The sequence below is a fragment of the Rhinolophus sinicus genome, linkage group LG03 (assembly GCF_036562045.2).
Source record: "Rhinolophus sinicus isolate RSC01 linkage group LG03, ASM3656204v1, whole genome shotgun sequence".
NCBI classification, from domain to species: domain Eukaryota; kingdom Metazoa; phylum Chordata; class Mammalia; order Chiroptera; family Rhinolophidae; genus Rhinolophus; species Rhinolophus sinicus.
In genome coordinates this window covers 101,852,068-101,869,044 of record NC_133753.1, presented here as the reverse complement: position 1 = coordinate 101,869,044, position 16,977 = coordinate 101,852,068, and the positions used below count along the sequence as shown (strand labels likewise).

At 45.9% G+C, this 16,977-nt stretch overlaps 1 protein-coding gene across 5 annotated transcripts in view; it reads left to right on the top strand.

Moving 5' to 3' along the window:
- Positions 1-16,977, top strand: part of POR (cytochrome p450 oxidoreductase) — a 63,146-nt gene that overhangs the window by 10,365 nt on the left and 35,804 nt on the right. Inside the window, exon 1 of one of the 5 annotated variants that reach the window (XM_074328410.1) lies at positions 12,269-12,382. The exons of 2 other annotated variants lie outside the window; for them this stretch is intronic. Coding sequence is in view for 1 of the 3 variants with exons in the window: in XM_074328411.1 (XP_074184512.1) it covers positions 15,492-15,601 (110 nt within the window). In the remaining 2 variants the exon portion in view is untranslated. Of the gene's footprint in view, positions 1-12,268; positions 12,383-15,410; positions 15,602-15,870; positions 15,963-16,977 lie in introns of those variants that run through there. 2 more of the 5 variants (XM_074328411.1, XM_019717668.2) reach the window with 2 other exon arrangements.

The following is a 16,977-nucleotide window of genomic DNA, read 5'->3' as shown; positions in this document are numbered from 1 at the left end:
CATCGTTCTTGCCACTTTCTGAAGCAGTTCTGGAAGTTCTCTTTCGTGAGTGTCTTTAGTTCCCCTGTCATGGCTGCCTCAATTGATCCTGCATCAATTTGAATTGATCCTGAATCAATTCAAAACATTTACCTTTCATGGTCATTTTGACTTTGGAGAACAGCCAGAAGCCGCCCGGTGCCAGATCTGGTGTGTAAGGTGGATGAGGACACACTGTGATGTTTTTATTCAACAGAAATTGCCGTACCAGAAACGATGTGTGACATGGAGCGTTGTCATGATGGAGGATGATTTGCGGCACATTTTAAAACACACCTTCTCTCAACCATAGCTCACAGAACAAGTTGAAACTTGTCACACACTGTTACTAAGGTTCGATGTGCCGCTTCCCATATGGAAGATTCCTGCCTTCCCATTGAATGGCCCCCGGCAGCAGCAGTCACCGTATTTTGTGATCACAACGGAAAGGCTCCATGTCACACATCGCTTCTGGTACGACAGTTTCTGTCAAATAAAAACATTACGGTGTGTCCTCATCTACCTTATTCACTGGATCTGGCACCTTGTGACTTCTGGCTCTTCCCCAAAGTCAAAATGATTCAGGACATTGAGGCAGCCACAACAGGGGAACTAAAGACACTCACGAAAGAGGACTTCTAGAACTGCTTCAGAAAGTGACAAGAATGATGGGATAAGTGTGTTCAAAGCGAGGGAGGGTATTTTGAGGGGCATTAATGGCAGTGTGTCTTTCACTGTAATGGATTTTTTTAATTTAAACATTCGCTGTATTGTTTGATCACACTTCGTATGTGTTCTTGACAAGAAGAGCTGTTGCTATCTATACTTTTTAGTCATTTCAGACCTTCTGAGCACTCTGCTGTGCCTGACCTTCACCAGGCATTGTCTTCTTCTGTCTCCCTCACAGTAGCTTCTGGGGCCTTGAACCACCCCCTGCCCTCTGCTGCTTTATCGAGGGACTTGAACCGCATCACCCATCACGTAACCTGACCCAAGCGTACATTAGGCTTTCCTGTTGGAAGTCAGGGTGAGCTGAGGCTCTGGACACGTCCTGATGGTTCAGGCTCCCTGAAAGGCAGGGTTGGACAGACCCTGGGAGCTTTGGGCCTCAGAACCCAGACCCTTACTTACCCTAAGGAAAGGTCGGGTTTCTCCAGAGCTTTTGGAGATCCTGTTTTTTCTAAACTCTTAAGGAAATCAGGGGCTTTTGGGAGCCACTTAGACTGGCTTCCAGGGGCAGAGCTGAAGTACTCTGCCACTTAACCTGCGTTCTCCCACTTTGAGCACACCCAGTACACGAGGCACAAAACTGAACAGTAGTGAACAACTTTTTTTCTTCTGTGGGTGTCACACACGGGGCACATCTATTGTCCTATATACTTCTGACAGCCCCTGGGAGGTTGGTAATGTCATCCTCCTTTTATAAATGAGGGCATTGCAGCACAGAGAGATATGTGCATGTGTGTAAATGTTGTCATGGCATAAGCAGTTTAAATGTGTGACGTTTTTAAACATAAATCATGTGTAAATGAGTATTGAAATGTGCTTCCCCGGGACTCTGATTCTTACTTTCTGGGTCACCCACTACCCTGCCTTGACAAGCTCCCCCCCAGCTGTCTCCCGGAGGAGGACTCGGGACTGAGAAAAGCAGACGGAGAGCTGAGTGGTGCATCCATTTGCCCCCAAGCTGTGTGGTCCTCAGGCTGGTGTGTGGTTGCGACTCTGGGCCCACATCTCCCACTGCAAACCTCCCACTTTCCAGCAGAGGGTCCTGTTTCCTAGGAATGGTTGCCATTGCTGAGACGGCCTGTCTGGTCTGTGCATCCGTTTCGCTGCCCACCTTCTGGGCCACAGGTGTTGTGGCCTCCCTTGAGTGCTTATTGAGTCTAGTATTTAGGGATTTTCCTTTTTATTGTTTAGTTGTTGTTGTTTTTCTCCTGTTTCCCTCCCAGGCTTCTGTGGGCACAGTGCTTTATAGCTCTGCTCCCTTGTGTCTTGCAGAGTTAGAGCTGCAGAGACATGTGGAAAATAAATTGCTTTTTGGAAAATAATTTAACAGTAAATCAAGAGGCTTAAAAATATTTACTCTCTTTGATTCAGAAATATTTCTAAGATAAATTTAGAGACTCTATTTTAAGGAAATAATCAGATGCACAAAGATTTATCTTGAAAAGATATCAATCATCATGTATTTATGGCATTATATGTAACAGAGAGGATATCCTGGAAATGACACTTTTTATAGGTTGGAATAACATTTGAGAATTTATGATGTTCACAATTGAATAACTGAAAAAAGCAGAAAAAAATTATATGTAGTATAAAAACTAGTATTAAAAATAAATATATTTTATAATGTACATGTAAAAACATGGGTAGAATAAAAACAAATAGTAGATGTTTGGGTTGTTCTCTTTTAACTTTATATTTTTTAATGTAGCATATTTTCTTCAGTAAGCACATATTTTTAACTTTTTTTTTTTTTTTAAAGATTTTTTATTGGGGAAGGGGAACAGGACTTTATTGGGGAACAGGGTGTACTTCCAGGACTTTTTTTTTCCAAGTCAAGTTGTTATCCTTTCAATCTTAGTTGTGGAGGGCGCAGCTCAGCTCCAGGTCCAGTTGCCGTTGCTAGTTGCAGGGGACACAGCCCACCATCCCTTGCGGGAGTCGAACCGGCAACCTTGTGGTTGAGAGGACGTGCTCCAACCAACTGAGCCATCCAGGAGCTCAGCGGCAGCTCAGCTCAAGGTGCCGTGTTCAATCTTAGTTGCAGGGGCGCTGCCCACCATCTCTTGCGGGACTCGAGGAATTGAACTGGCAACCTTGTGGTTGAGAGCCCACTGGCCCATGTGGGAATCGAACCGGCAGCCTTCGGAGTTAGGAGCATGGAGCTCTAACCACCTGAGCCACCGGGCCGGCCCCTATTTTTAACTTTTTATTCTGAAATAGTTTTAGATTTACAGAAAACTTGCAAAAATAGTGCAAAGTATTATGGAATACTCTTCATTCAGAATCCCCAAATATTAACATTTTACCATGTTTGCTTTATCATTTTCTCTTTTTTTTTTTAACACTTTTTTTGTTGACCCATTTTAGAATAAGTTGCCCATGCGGTGCTCATTTACCCCTAAATACTTCAGTGTTTATTTCCTAAAATTGAGGGACATTTTCTTACATAACTATAGTACAATAATCAATAGCAGGAAATTAACACTGACAACACTGTATTGTCTAATTGTAGAGTTTATTCAAATTTTGCCACTAATGTCTTACATCAAAAGAAAAATCTCTTTTCTTCCTGGTCCAAGATTGCATTTAACTGTTACCACCGTTTACTTTCCTTTGATCTGGAGTGGTTCCTCAGTCTTTTTTTATCTTTTGTGACCTTGACATTTTTCAAAAAGTCAGACTATTTCTTTGTAGAATGTCCTTCAGTTTGGATTTGTCTGATGTTTCCTCATAATAAGATTCAGATCATGTATTTTGGGCAGGATCTCACAGAAATGGTATTGTGTCCTTCGAGCACCATATCCGGTAGCAGGTGGTTTTACTTTGTCCCAATATTGGAGCTGTTCAGTTTGATCACTTGGTTATGGTGGTGTCAGCCAGGTTCTCCACTAGAAAGTTCTATTTTTCCCTGTGTAATCAATGTTTCTCATCATACTTTCACCCACAAGTTTTAGCATTCAGGATTCTTGGCTGAAACAGTTGTTACAATAGTGGTTGCCAGTTGGTGATTTTCTAAGTCTTCATTCCTCTTCATTTATTAGTTGGCATTCTACTGTATGGAAGAACTCGCCCTTTTTGCCCATGTACTTATTTATTCATTTATATGTTTATGTCAGTATTGACTCATAAGTTATTCTTTTATCCTATGGGTTATAATCTGTCACTATTGGTCTTTATTTTTATACTCAAGTTGTGCCAGTGGGAACCCCTCCCCACCCCCACCCCTGCAGCCTCCTGTGTCCTTTTGACACGTCTCCGTCATTCTTCAAGCCCTTTCTTATTCTGTTTGCACAGCCAGGTTAATTCACTGCTTTTCCTGCCCCAGTTCTGGAGTCAGCCATTTCTCTAAGGAGCCCTGATTCCTTTTGATGGAGAATGATGTTTAGAAACCAGGATGTGGGTGCTACATGGCTCCTTGTTTCTGGGATATCGTTACTTCTAAGCCTTCTCAGCAGACAAAAGTTGGAAATGCACATAAACATATACGCACTTCTATATCTTTCTATATCAAAAAACCATTGTGCATACTGATACCTCCAATTTCAATTCAACACTATGGTGTTCGTTTCTCGTTCTCTCTTTCTGTATTTCCAAACTCCCTTCTTCAATAGTAAGAAATACATCTCCCATGTATTATTTTTAATTTTGGAAGTAACTCATGAATATCAGGCGCCTCATTATAAAGGGACAGACAAAGCAAAGGTCCTTTTAGATACCCTTCACCTCAATCATATTCTAGACATTCCCTAGAGGAAATCACTATTCAATTATACTATCCTCCTGGATCATTTTCTAGAAAAATACATAATTTTCCTTTTATTTCATTAATGGTTTCATAATGAGAATATCACTTTTTATATAATGTGTTTTGGCAGTCTTTCAGCAAAGTACCTTTAGTTTCATCTAATTATTTTTAACTACTGCATAGCATTCTATTATTTGGAATTGAAAACATAAGTATCCAATTTGGGGTTGGTACAAGCAGTGCTATGGTGAACGTGTTACTGGGCCCAGTGAGAAGCACATTCCAAGAAGAGGATCACTGAACCCGAGGGCCTGGGTGTTTTATCCCATATGAAAACAGCTTTAAAAATATTTTTCTAGTTAGGTAAATAACACATGCTCATTATTTTTTAAAAAGAAAATAATACATTTTTAAAAAAATGGGGGGGAGACCTCTCACCCCTGAGACAATGTTTTTGTAATAATCCTTTCACATATCATCTTATGTATACAATGTCTGTTGACAAGTTTGAGAACTTGTTGCTAACCTTTGTTGATATCAGAGGGATTATTCATTATGAATTTGTACCAACTGGACACACAGTTAACCAACTTTACTATTTGGAAGTGCTGAAAAGGCTGCGTGAAAAAGTTAGACAACCTGAACTTTTCGCCAACAATTCATGGCTCTTGCATCACGACAGTGCACCAGCTCACACAGCACTGTCTGTGAGGGAGTTTTTAGCCAGTAAACAAGTAACTGTATTGGAACACCCTCTCTACTCACCTGTCTGGCCCCCAGTGACTTCTTTCTTTACCCAAAGATCAAGGAAATATTGAAAGGAAGACATTTTGATGACATTCAGGACGTGAAGGGTAATACGATGACAGCTCTGATGGCCATTTTAGAAAAAGAGTTCCAAAATTGCTTTGAAGGGTGGACTAGGCGCTGGCGTCAGTGCATAACTTCCCAAGGGAAGTTCTTCGAAGGTGACCGTAGTGATATTCAGCAAAGAAGTACGTAGCACTTTTTCTAGAATGAGTTCATGAATTTAATTGTTTGACCTCGTATGTACACATACACATCATTGCATCACTGGGGCCATAGCACGTATGCTGTTGCATTGTGGACACTTACTTATTTTGTAGTGTAACTTACGTACAGTAAAGTGCACAAATCTTCAATGTACCACTTCACAACTTACGCAGATAAACTCCCCGGTAAATGCTTGGTCATGATAGTACACACTATCCAGCATGCCAGAAGCTTCCCTGTTGTTTTCTACTCATGACCCCCACTCCAAAGGTAACCACTATTCTCATGTCTCTCACCATGGATTACTTTGGTCTGTTCTTGAAGTTAAACTATAAATAGTACTCTTCTATGTAAGGAACTCTGATACGTTTGGCTTCTCTTGTTCAACATTATGTCTGAGATTCCTCCATGTTATTGCATGTTGCAGTAGCTCGTTCTTTCTCATAGCTGCAGGAACTTAATCCTTTTTGTTGTTTACTTCTTATTCAAAAAAATTTTTTATAAATTCATTCATTCATTCATTCATTTTAAGGAGGGTGCAGCTCACAGTGGCCCATCTGGGGATCAAACCGGCAACCGTGGTATTGTTAACACTATGCTCTAACCAACTGAGCTAACCGGCTACCCCCAACATTTTCAATAGTAACAGCTACATTTATTATAGCATATACTCTGTGCTAGGCACTGTTCTAAACCCTTTACAAATTCAGCTTATTTAATTCTCACAATAACCCGACGAAGTGGGTACTGTTACTGTACCAACATGTCCATGATTCTATCAGATAGAAGTAGTTCCCTGTTATTCCTAGTTTACCCAGTGTTTTCATCATGAATGGATGTTGAATTTTGTCAGTTGCTATTTCTCCATCAGTTAGGATGATCAGAGGGATTTTTAAAGCCCATTGATACAGTGAATTACATTGTGTTTGAATATTGAACCAACCTGTATTCCTGGAATAAACTTCACTTGATTATGAGGTAGTGTTCTTCTTCTATGTTGCTGGATTGAATTTGCTAATATTGACAAGATTTTTGGATCTCTGTTTATGAGGCATGTTGGTCTGTAGTCTTTCTGTCTGTCTGTCTGTCTATCTGTCTTTGATTTCAGGACGGGGCAATACAGGCCCCATGAAATGAGTCGAGGAGTCTTGTTGTTTTCTGACAGATGTTGTGCACATTGGTATTATTTCCTCCTTAAATGCTTGATAGAATTTACCAGTGAAGCTGTCTGCTCCTGGTGTTCATTTTTGGTGATGGTTTTAACTACTAATTTAAATTCTTTTAGAGAAATCTTTAGGTTATCTACTTTTCTTGGGTGAGCTCTGTAGTTCATGTTTATTAAGAAATTTGTCCATTTCTTCTAAATTATCAAATGTTGGCATATTCTTGTTCATAATTTCCCATATTATCCTTTTAATGTCTGTGGAATCTAATGATGTCCCCTCTTTCATTCTCTATATTTGTAATTTACATCTTTTTTTTTTCCTTTTTTTTCGTGATCAGCTTGGCTGGAGGTTGATCCTATTTGAAGGCAACATATGTATCAAAAGTTATATGAATTCAAATCTGGTTGAGAATTTAAGGATTTTTTTTAAAGAGAAAAGCTTTTTGTTTAAAGGTGCTTTTATTAATATAATTACGGAGGAAATCAGAATGGACTTCAGAAACAGACACACATTTTAATTCAAGCCCCACCACTTTCCAGCTGTGTGACTCCCACAAACCACTGACACTGATCTGAGCATTGATCTCCTCACTTAGGAGGAGATGATAGTAACCTCAGTGGAAGGAGGCTGACACCCTCACACACGTGCATCCGAGCACTGCCCGGCCCAGAGCTTGCGTGTAGCGGGGAACCGCTGTACTGCCATTTAGCAAAGTGAGCCTTCGGAAGCAACTGCTGAAATTACCCGTTTGTGGAGTATTCCTCCATTTTCCTGGGCAAGTTACTCCTTTGCTATCCCCACAGCACTTTGAAAATGTTTATTTCACTGCATTTCTCACCTTTGACTGCAGTGTTTCCTTGACCAGACTGGGAACTTCCGCACGACGGGGCCATGTTTCTGTCATCTTTTCTTCCTCATGCCCGCATATATTTACGTGATCAAAAATACTTCAGTAAATAAAGACTAGGGAAATAATTAACAATGGTACATCAAACCAGTGGACTATTGGGCAGCCAAAAAAAAGTCATCATAAAGGATCCTCTAGCAGCATGAAAAAATATTTTATAAAATAGAATATACTTTATCTGCTTTTTATATGAGTATATGTATGTATGTATAATATATTTATGTATGGAAAAAATGAAGAAGACTCTGAGAGAAAGTAGCCATGTGGGTGGTCAGCTTCTGGCCTGACTTCACCCTTTAACATAAACGTTTGAGCAGGGGGAGATGAGGCCAGGAGGTGGTCAGTGTCCTGTGGCTGGAGGCTGCGCAGGGAGAGGCTGGAATTCCTGGCACTAAAGGTCATGGAGGTACCTGGGTGTGGCAGGCACAAGAGTCCCGCCTTCCTTTTTCTCTGTCATGGTTTGCAGATACCAAGTCTTCCGTCTTGGAGCCAGAAGGCAGCAGCATCTGTGTGCAGACCGCATTGGGTTTGCAGTGACACAATTAGGATGTAATGATGGTGTGTTTGGGGGAGCCAGAAGGCCAGTTACCCCAGAAGAAGCTCCTTGTTAAAGCTGAAAGCTAGCTCTGTGTGAAGCACAGACTGTTCTTGGGACCAATTTTTTAATTGAAAGAGTTAGTACTTCCCCCTTCCTGCCTTTTCTCAGAGGTCTGCCCTAAGCCTCCCTGTGTTTCTTCCTCTTTCTCAAGTCCTTAGGATACGTTGTGGGATGATGTATCACTGTGTATGTCTGCCCTTGCTTTCTGCAGCTCTTATTTAGTGTAAACTAGAACTGTGTGTGCGCACGCACGCATACACTCACGTTTAAAGGGTTCAGTGAAAGAGATCCAAGAATCAATATTTAAGTATTAATTCAGGTCAGAGAGTTGGTGTCCCCTCCTCCCCCACATTATCACAAATCAGCAAGTTCAGTTTAATGAACATTAATTTGGTTGGTCTGTGTCCCAGGCTCCTGGAGTGGCAGGTACTCTGTCATCAAACCCAGATTACCCAGCCTTCTGTGGGCACACGCCTGATGGGGGGCTGTGCCTCACAGCAGCTCATTCTCTTTCCAGGCCCCTTTGCCAGAAAGTTACGTCTCTGCCCTCCATTACCAGGCCCCACTTCTGCACTCTGAGGCCTCTCCCACCTGTTTGCCGACTACCCCAAGAGGAGGTCAGCTGCCTCTAAATCTTCTTTTCTTTAGGGTAGTAAACCTTTCCAGTTCCTGGACTGTTTCCCATGTGGTGTGTTTTGGGGGCTGTTCCATTCCGGGGACTCTTTCTGATTGTGTTGCAGTTCGTCTTGATGCCAAGTACGGAGCCCACCTGTACGTCTATTAACGAGCCTTTAGTTCACTTCGGAAGGCTGTGTGGGCATCGGCCCATCCCACTCCTGTTTCTGTAAAGTGGGGCTGTGGCAGCATCACCGTCCGTGCTGCAGGCGTGCTGCATGGAGGCAGGACGGGGCCATGTGGGCTGTAGCATGACCTGCCTGAGTGGGGGGTGTTCTGATAGCTCTCTGGGGGTTCCTGTCAGACTGTCACCCCTGTTTCTGCTGATGCATCAGAGGCAGAAGCAGCCTCCAGAACTGGTCTGCCCAGCATCTGAGTAAACTAAGGCATGTGTGGGGGCAGAGCCCCAGAAAGTAGTTTCCAGGCTCTCGGCCTCACATAGACAGGTGCTGGCTCAGGTAGTAAATGGCCAACTGTGATTGCATGGCCATCAGCTGTGGCTAGTTGGCCGTCAGCTGTAACCAGTGAGCCATTGGCCACTAATATAACTGCTGTGGCTACGCCAGCAAGAGAGGGAAGGAGAGAAGAGAGAGAAAGAATGGGGGCTAGCAAGAAGATGGCGGCTGGGCTGGCAAGTGTGGATGGCGGTTTGCGGACAGTGTGGATCCAACCTCCAGTGAGAGTATAGTGCCGCCAGAGAGAATATAGTGGTATGACTCCCCTACCTATGGCTCCGTGGGTGTTCCTTTTTGGCCTCACCATATCCTGCGTTCTTGTATGGGGAGCGGGAGCTGAGACCCTGCAGGCCTCCCCGCATGACAGCAAGTCCTCAGCTTTCTGTGTTTCTCTTTTCCTTGTTTGTATTCAGAATTAATTGAGGCAAAGGAGGGGTCAGGAGGATGAACCAGTATGAACTTTGTTAGAAAAACCTGGTCCTTCCTCCTGAGTCTCTCCTTTCCTCTTACGCGGCTCCCACACTCACAAACAAGCCTTTATTCTCTGCAACTCCCAGCTGGGAGGCCTGCAATTTAACTCAGTTCTGACACTACCCGCCTGGAGATAGCATCAGACCCCACAGGTTAAGGTTAAGGGCTCAGTTCCACGTAGCTGCTCCCACCCACTTCAGATGCCAATCACAAGTCCAGGTTGTCACCTGTGCTTCTGACCAGTAGGCTACAAATGGCGCTTCCCATGACCCCCTCCTCAGGTTCAATTTTGCTAAAACAGCTCGCGGAACTCAGGAAAGCAGTTGTTTACCAGTTTATTGAGAATATGATAAAGGATACACAAATGAATACCCCGATGAAGAGACACAAAAGGGGGGGTCTGGGAGGGTGTTAAGCACAGGAGCTTCTGTCCCCGTGGAGTTGGGGTGTGTCACCCTCTCAGTACCTGGATGTGTTCACCTGGAAGCTCCCCAAACCCGGTACCATGGGGATTTTTATGGTGGCTTCTTCATGTAGGCATGGGTCAATTATTCACTCCATTTCCAGTCTCCCCTCTCTGGAGACTGGGGCGGGGGTGTCGTGGGGGAAGACTGAAAATCCCACGCTTCTCACTGTGGCTTTGTCTTTCTGGTGACCAGCCCCATCCAGGAGCCCACCCAGAGTTGCCTCATTAGAACAAAATACACTCCTATCACCCAGGAAATTCCAAGGGCTTTAGGAGCTCTGTGCCAGGAACAGGAGGCAGAGACCAATATATATATACTTTCTATTCTCGCACAGAACTGCTGTGAAGTATCTTGTACCCATAAATTGCCCTGTGCTAACTTTTAATAGTGTTATTAAGTTATACCCACAGAAGGCCCTGGAGTACGTTGCCAAAGGCTTAGGGGAACAGTGGGTTCACCTCAGTTGGGGTTCAGGCCAGGTGGCTGAGGCCCCAAAGAGGCTGATTGAAACAGGACCGAGTGGCTCTCCACAACCAGATGCAGTTAAATGGCAGCCCCTGCGGGCTTTGTCAGCTCGATTTATGCTGAGTGATGCTGGCTCTTCTGCCTACTTCTTGCCAAGTCATGCTTTCACAGACCAGCTTTCCTGGCTGCCTTCCTCTTTCACATCATTGCATCAGACACAGTGGCAGTCATGTGTCTCCAGATCATACCCATAAGCCCTGTTATCTGGGGGAAAGGTCGTCAGCTGGGGGCGTTTGGGCAGCTGCTATGGCCGGTTAACCTGAGCGTGTTCTAGCCTCGACTGCCTTGGTCAAGGCTCTGTGACTGTATTGATGTTGTGGGTGCAAGCACCATTGTACGGGTCACTTCCCTATGGCATAGTCCTTTCTAATCATGCCACACCCTCGTCCTGTCAGCAACAGCTGCCCACGGCCCAAAGACCTTAGCCACTTCTCTTCAAGGGCTTATCACCCTTACCCACACACACAGAGGCGCCCATCGTGCCTGCTTGAGTCACCTCAGATGCTGCAGCTGCTGGTCTGTCATGGTTTAGGCCTTGGTACATGCTTCCTCTGCCTGGAACTTCTCTTATCTCTCTGTCTGACTGGTGGACCCTGTTCATTTCTCATGACCCAGCTCAGATGTTGGTGCAACCTCTTTGTTTTGGACCGTCTTCCCGTCTTCAACCTCAGAGCTCTGTTTCCCCCCACACCTGGCCTCCCCGTGGCATTGTCGCTGTTGGGATATGCCTATAAGTGACAGCAGTGAGTTGGCGCCCTGCATCCCCCAGCAGTGTAGTGGCAGACACCTGATGAAAGACAGGATTTAAATACGATGTAGAGTGTTGTAATACACGACATGTTCAGGGTACAATAAAACGGTCACTTACCATACTAAGAACTAGGAATATCTGAACTTGCTTGGGAGCAGACAACAGATGGCAACATCCAGACGGCACAGACGTTGGACTCATACAAGATACAAAGAAGAGCCAAACGGACGTCTTAGGACTGGAAGATACAGTACAAAAAACACCCCAAAAAACTCAGTAGCGGGCTCTGCAGTAGAGTGGAGAAGACAGAGGAAATCCCCAGTGACCTTGAAGATAAAACAGTGGAAATCATCCAGTCTGAACGACAGAGAGAAACCAGACTGAGAACTGAACAGACCCGCAGGGCTGTGGGACCTAATAAAACACACTTATGTCCTAGTCCCAGAAGGAGAGGAGAAAGGGTGAGGCTAAAAAAGTATTTGAAGAAATAATAGCTGAAAAGTCCTCCAATCTAATGATTCAAGAAGCTTAGAGAACCTGAAACAGTATAAACCCAAAGCAATCTACACTGGCCACATCTTGGTTTGGATGATAAAGTTTGTGGACACGAGCTAGAGAGGAATCTGTTCTGACTGCTCTTTTGAGCACTGCCCTTTAGCAGGCTGCCTTGGGGAGGCACTTTCCTCTGGGCTCTCAGTCTCTGGAGAATGAGCTGTTAGGCAAGAGCAGGCATTGTTTCCTTTAGGTTTCCCTCACCTTGAAGCCACTGAACCTTGGCAGAGGTTTGTGAACCTCAACAGACCTGTTCCCACTGCAGCTGGGGGATGGATGCCAGACCCTCTTCTGGGATGCCTCAAGGTGACAGTGACTGTTTGCTGCTGGGTGATTTGCCTGCTGAAGGGGCGGACTAACGCGCCTGCTGGCTTCTTTCCTTCCTTGTTGCTGCATGACATGATGGGCTCATTCTTATGTCAGTGGCGGCTTGGTTGGTCAGTCTTGTTTACTGACCAGAGATTGCATATAGCAAATGAAAGCCCCAACCACTTCCTGGAAGGGAATTTTATGCTCCAATGTTATAAACAGTTGGATGGGGAAAGGACCCTTCTGTTGTTGCCTCTTTGCTCTTTCAGAAGCTGGTGAAGCGCCTGCCGCACTCCTGGCCCACAGTGTGCCAGGCGGCCTGCTGGCTGGCACTAGGACTAGAGTTGCTAACCTTGGGGCGCAGGATCAGCAGGAACTGGCCAGCTGCTGAAATTCAGGGGGAATAGCACCTGTCTGTCTGTCTGTCTGTCTGTGCCCTTTTCTGTATGTATGTTGTCTTTTATAATAAAAATGAAAACTTAATTTATAATAAAAGATCAAATCAGATCTGCTCTATTTGGGTGGTCTCTTGACCTACCCCCTTTTCTATGCCTGAGTTTACAGATGGGGGTCATTAAAGCCTGTTGCTGGGAAGGGATTTGCCAGAGGTGGCAGGGCTGTGGCAGGAGCCTGGTCTAGTTAAGAGGTTACTCTTTCTATTTTCTCATGTCCATTTCTTTTCTTTTCTGTTCCGGAGAAATGTTGCACTTGGCCCCACGAGCTCTGCCCTGGCTAGTGTTCTTCCTTTCCACTAAACATGGAAAGAAGAAATAAGTCACAGGGCAGCAAGATCACATAGGGTTCCCCTAGTCCCCTTAGGGTGCCTGTGGGGACCTCAGACAGTCTTGTGGTCACTCTCCCACACCTGAAATGGAGAACACTCATCAGGCAGGATGTCCAAAATTGTCCCATCAGAATATTTCACAAGTGGTTGGAGTGCTGTGCTCCTAACACAGATCACTGGTTCGATTCCCAAATGGGCCAGTGAGCTGTACCCTCTGCAGCTAAGATTGTGAACAACAGCTCTCCCTGGAGCTGGGCTGCCATGAGCAGCCAGAGGTTGGCGTGGGCTATTGTGTGCTTCCATGAGAATGAGTGGCCGGCAGCTGGCAAGAGCTGCAGTGAGCCGCTGTGAGCAGCCGACCGGCGACCGGCTGCCTCAGCTGGGGGGAGCGCAAGGCTCATAATCCCAGCATGGGCCAGGGAGCTGTGTCCTACACGACTAAACTGAGAAACAGCGGCTTGAACTGGAGGGCAGGGGGAGGTGGAAAAAGGGGGGGGAAAAAGAAAGAATATTTCACAGCAGAGGAGAGTGACTTTGTGTTGTAGGGTCTTGGGTCCCAGACTGCCGAGGTGCCTGCCGCAGGGCACCACAGCAAACTCCCAGCAGTGTCTAATTTTCTAACGCAGGGCAAGTCCACTAGTCAACAAACTAGTACTAGCTGGGGTGCTTCAGTTTCAGTGTTCGGCCTTCTACATTCCTTTTGATGACTTGGTGTCTTACAAAGCTAGGTTTTTGGTGGTTGTTTAGACCTAACTATTTCCCAGATAGAACTTAGTTTGGGCCTAGAGTACCATGAAAATTTTACTGAAATACCAGGGGCTCCATGACCTGAGAAAGTTTGGGAACCTCTGTCCTAGGGGGTTGCCAAATAGGAACACTGCCACCCCAAATTTGTTTTAAATCTGCATGCTTCAAGTTACCGATTCTTGGGCAGGGATTCAGAGATACAGGCTGGAGAGGTGGGTGGGTGTTTGTGTGCGCTTCAGTGTGAAAATAATGGTTTAGGTGAGATAATAATGGTTTAACAGCTTGTTCACGGCTTCAGCCCCCAGGCACATACCCTAGTGTGGGGAGTGTGGGATCGAGGTGTTTCCTCCCAGGTTGACTTTCTTCTTGCCAGCCTGCGAGCCCTTCCCTACCACCGTGTGCCAGATTCAGAGGTGCCCACAAGTCTGGTCTTCCCTCAGGAGCTCACAGCAGAGCAGGGGGGAGACACATGTGCAGTAGGTCTTCCTACTCGGGTGCTGAGCGTAGCCCTCCCCTGGGAAGCTGGGGCCCCTGTTCCAGTTTGGCCATGCAGGCAGCTCCTCACCCATTTGGACCCTCCAGTTCCTCATTGTAGACCAGCCTCAGATAAATGAATGCCAGGTCCTTTCCAGGGCTCTGCAGCTCTTGTCTGTCTGAAGTTTCACACCTCAGAGTCAAAGCTCCTGGGAGCAGTCTCAGTTCTGCTGAGACCCCAGCTCCGATTGCTGGCAGTGTGCAGTGTGCTGGGGAGGGCTTCAGGGCCCGAGCCCCACCCCACCTCCTTCGGGGAACCAGTCACGTTCCCAGTGGGAGTGCCTGCTTGTTTCCACAGTGGTGCAGGGATTTGTGGTGTCCTGACTCTGAGCTAAGATGGAGAGGCCTGAAATGCTGCAGGAAGCAGTAAGTGCAGGTATTAGAAACAGTAAGAATGGAAAAGAGTAGACTTAGCCTCACAAACTGTGTTGTAATGATGTATTTGCGTTGTGCCTTTCAGATCATAAAATCGGTCCATAATCTGTGTGCCATGCTTTGCTAATCCAGCTACTCTAGGATCCTATGCTCATTTAGCCACACGTTTGTACTAGGGGCTCATTATCTGCCAGGGTGTGAACACAGTGAAGTCCCTGCCTTTGTGGGCTGACCTGGCAGGGAGATGGCCAGAGGGGGAAAAAATGTATGTCAGGTAGTGGTCGGCGCGTGAGGGGCAAGAGAAGGGAGAGTGACCAGATAGCTAGTCAGGCAAAGTCTCTGAGATGGTGACATTTGAGTGGAGACCTGAAGGAAGTGAGGGAGAGAGCCCTGGGCAACATGTTAACATGTGCAAAGGCCCTGAGGCCAGTGTGATTGGTGAGTGTGAGGAAAGGGCAGAGCAGTGAGAAACGTAGTGGGAGTGGTTTCAAGGGGCCAGATAAGGACTCTAGGTTTTGTACTAAGTATGAAGCCATTGAGGGTTTTGATTAGGGAGGTGACGTGATCTGACTTACTTTTTCAAAGGATCCCTCTGGCTGCTGCGAGGAGAAAGGCCTATTAAGAGTCTATTGCAATGGTCTGGTTTGAACCAAACATATTAAAAGAATGGAATTGTGTGAGCACCTACCACAGCCTCCCTTGCTCTCCATCACACCATCACCCAGAAACCACCCACCAGGAAGGAGCTTTCTCTGGAGTTCGCAGTCAACTTGTTTGTATGTGTCAACAAACAGTCTTTTAGCTCCGTGTGCATTAGCTCCCCCCTTGGTAAAGTAAGGGCACAGGGTGACCTGAGTTGGAAGGTGGGGGGACGGAGCGGATGTCCACTGACTGCTGCCCTTTGAGGGATGCCAGCTAGGGGCTTTCCCATGTCAGCACGTTAGTTCTGGTCGGAACCCCCAGCTGGTTCCGGCAGGGCTTTGAGTGTCTGCTGCCTCCTGTTTGTGGTCCTTCCAGAGTCCATGAATCCATCCCAGCAGGTCCTCTCTCTCCAAAGCTTTGTGAGAGCTTGACAGGAGGCTTGTGGGCGTGACAGACGACTGACAAGGTTGGAAAGAAAGACCTGACTAACACTGGGTAAATATTAAATGTGTTTATAAGTTAATATTTAAATATAAACAGTACTCTCTGTGGACCCTGGAGTTAGGTTTGGCCTTTAATGTAAGATATCAAAAGGAAGAAGCTGAGTTTATCTCAGGAACTCAGCCATTAGACAGCCCCTCAGATTGATGAGAAAGCAAAGAATGAAGTTGGAGGGCCCTTTCTGAATGGCCCATTCCCAAGAGGGCTGATGCCAGGAGCCTCAGACGCTCGGGTGCTCTAACTGCTCAGGCCGGCCCTGTGGTTTCCTGGAGGCAGTGTCAGCTAACAGAGGTCAGATATGAGGCGGTCTCCTATTGCCTGAGTTGCTGAGATATGACAGGCGTTCCTGCCTGTCTGGGAGTCACGGGTGTGGCGAAAGCAGCCCCATTGTAAGAGCAGTGATTACCAGCAAAATGGAATGGTGCAGTTTCAGAGCTGAGCCCAGCCTCATTGCTCAGTGACAAAAGTGGACTTCTGAGGTTGCATGTACTTTTTCTTTGGCCTTTGTTGACTCATACCAGATCTGCCTACCTGCCAGGTTTCAAAGGTAGAAGGGCCAGTTGAACATCTTTCAAGGGATCTAACTAGTTTGGTGTGAACCAAGACCACCCTCGGGTTCGGTGATTCACCAGGACTCACAGAACTCAAAAAAGCTGTTCATTCCCAGTTATGGTATATTACGGCAGAAGGGTACAGACTGAAATCCGCATAGGAAAAGGCTCCATAGGGTATAGTCCAAGAGAAACCAGGAAATCTGTCTTTGTAGCTTCCAGTTGTCCTGGAGTCACATGGACAGTACTTAATTCTCCCAGCAACCATGTGTGACAGTGCCTGTGAAGTAGCGCCAGCTGGGAAGCTCACTTGAGCCTGGTGTCCTGGGTTGTTTTCAGGAGTCAGCCTTATAGGCGTGGAGCGCCAGTGTCTCTGAGCTTACTTAGTCTCCAGCACCCCACAGGCCAGGCTGATATGTGATTCAGAGTCCCAAGCATTCACCCTGAACGGTGTTGCT